The sequence below is a fragment of the Stegastes partitus genome, unplaced genomic scaffold (genome assembly GCF_000690725.1).
Source record: "Stegastes partitus isolate 25-593 unplaced genomic scaffold, Stegastes_partitus-1.0.2 Scaffold728, whole genome shotgun sequence".
Taxonomy (NCBI): Eukaryota; Metazoa; Chordata; class Actinopteri; family Pomacentridae; genus Stegastes; species Stegastes partitus.
Window position 1 is genome coordinate 1,539 of NW_007578459.1, and position 1,322 is coordinate 2,860.

Here is a 1,322-nt window from a genome sequence, read left to right on the forward strand (position 1 = left end):
CTGCTGCTGCTCAAAGCAACAGACTCAGCTGAGGTCTGAACTACGAAGCACTTCAACATCTCCAGGAGGTCTTTTTGTTCTCTGGCTTCACTCAACTAAACAACCACAATCACATCAAGCTGCTCATCAACTCAGTCGTCTAGCCAGAGCTCAGAAACCTGCTCTGAGCTTCTTCATATTAAAGAGGACGAGCTGCCAACAGATGACCAAACATGAACAGGTTTAGAGCCGCAGGTTTCTGACAAGAACAACAAACTGTCATCAGAAAACCAACATGAGGAGTTTCAATATAATTCAGGCTGAAAGCAACACAGCTGCTGCTGCAGCAGAACCATAAATAAAAACTGTGAAACACTGCAGACTGAGTTAAAAAGCTGATCAGTGATCAGAACAATGTTTTAACTGGATGAAGGTTCTTATTCAACGATTCCAGATGTTTTCTCTGAAACTCAGAACGTCATCAGACTGTAACTGTGCATCATGTATGTTCAGATCATGAAGTCCAGAATAATCCCAAAGAAAATAATTAATGAGCTGAGTTCAGACTGAACACAGTGAATGTGACTGATGGAGGCTTTTCTCAGTCTGTTTATCCAGTAACTGCTCGTCTGTATTAAACAAACATTCAGCTGTTTGTGTGTTTTCTTATTGAGGAATTGATCCTCATGTGTTTCCCTCTGAAAAGATGCTTTGTTCATTCTGAGCACAACTTCACATTTTTGAAAACTAGAAACAAGTGAATTATTGCAATTACTTTGAGATTAAAATACTACTCACAAATAAAAAACCCCACAAAGGCTTCACTATAAACACGATGACCGATTTCCTTCTGTGTGGCCACACAGGTGTAGCTGTCAGTCTTGGTCACAGTAATACGGAGGACAACATCGTATTTGTTTCCTTCTGTCTTCGTGACCTTTGGATCATCAGCAGTAAGAATCTTTCCATCACTGTCCTTCCAGACAACTTCAGGTTTTGGAGAAGCACCTCGAACTTCACACTGCAGCAGCGCTGAGTCCTTAGTTTGATGAAGTATTATGACCGACGGCTCCGGAGCAGCACCTGTGAATACAAACATCAGATTATATGAAACAATTACAACATTCAAAACACTCAAATGTTTCTCATTCACTCTGCTCTGATTGTAAATGTGGACCTCAGTGTGTTAAAAAGAAGAAAAACAAAATAGAGCCTTAAATGCACCTCTCAACAAGAATATGTGTAAAAGTGTGTCAAAGTTTTAAACACAAACTGTACTCCTGACTTAAATAAAGACATTCAAAGAGTGAAAAAGGTTCAGACAAGCCCAATTCTTGTTAAAA

General features: G+C 39.6%; 1 protein-coding gene across 1 annotated transcript in view; it reads right to left on the minus strand.

Annotated features, from left to right (window-relative positions):
* Positions 1–819: 819 nt before the first annotated feature.
* LOC103364224 (V-set domain-containing T-cell activation inhibitor 1-like) overlaps positions 820–1,322 on the minus strand; it is a gene marked incomplete at both ends in the record, with an annotated part of 5,562 nt that continues 5,059 nt past the window's right edge. The window contains one exon of the mRNA XM_008291273.1: positions 820–1,062. Coding sequence (XP_008289495.1) covers positions 820–1,062 — 243 coding nt within the window. The remainder of the gene's footprint in view (positions 1,063–1,322) is intronic.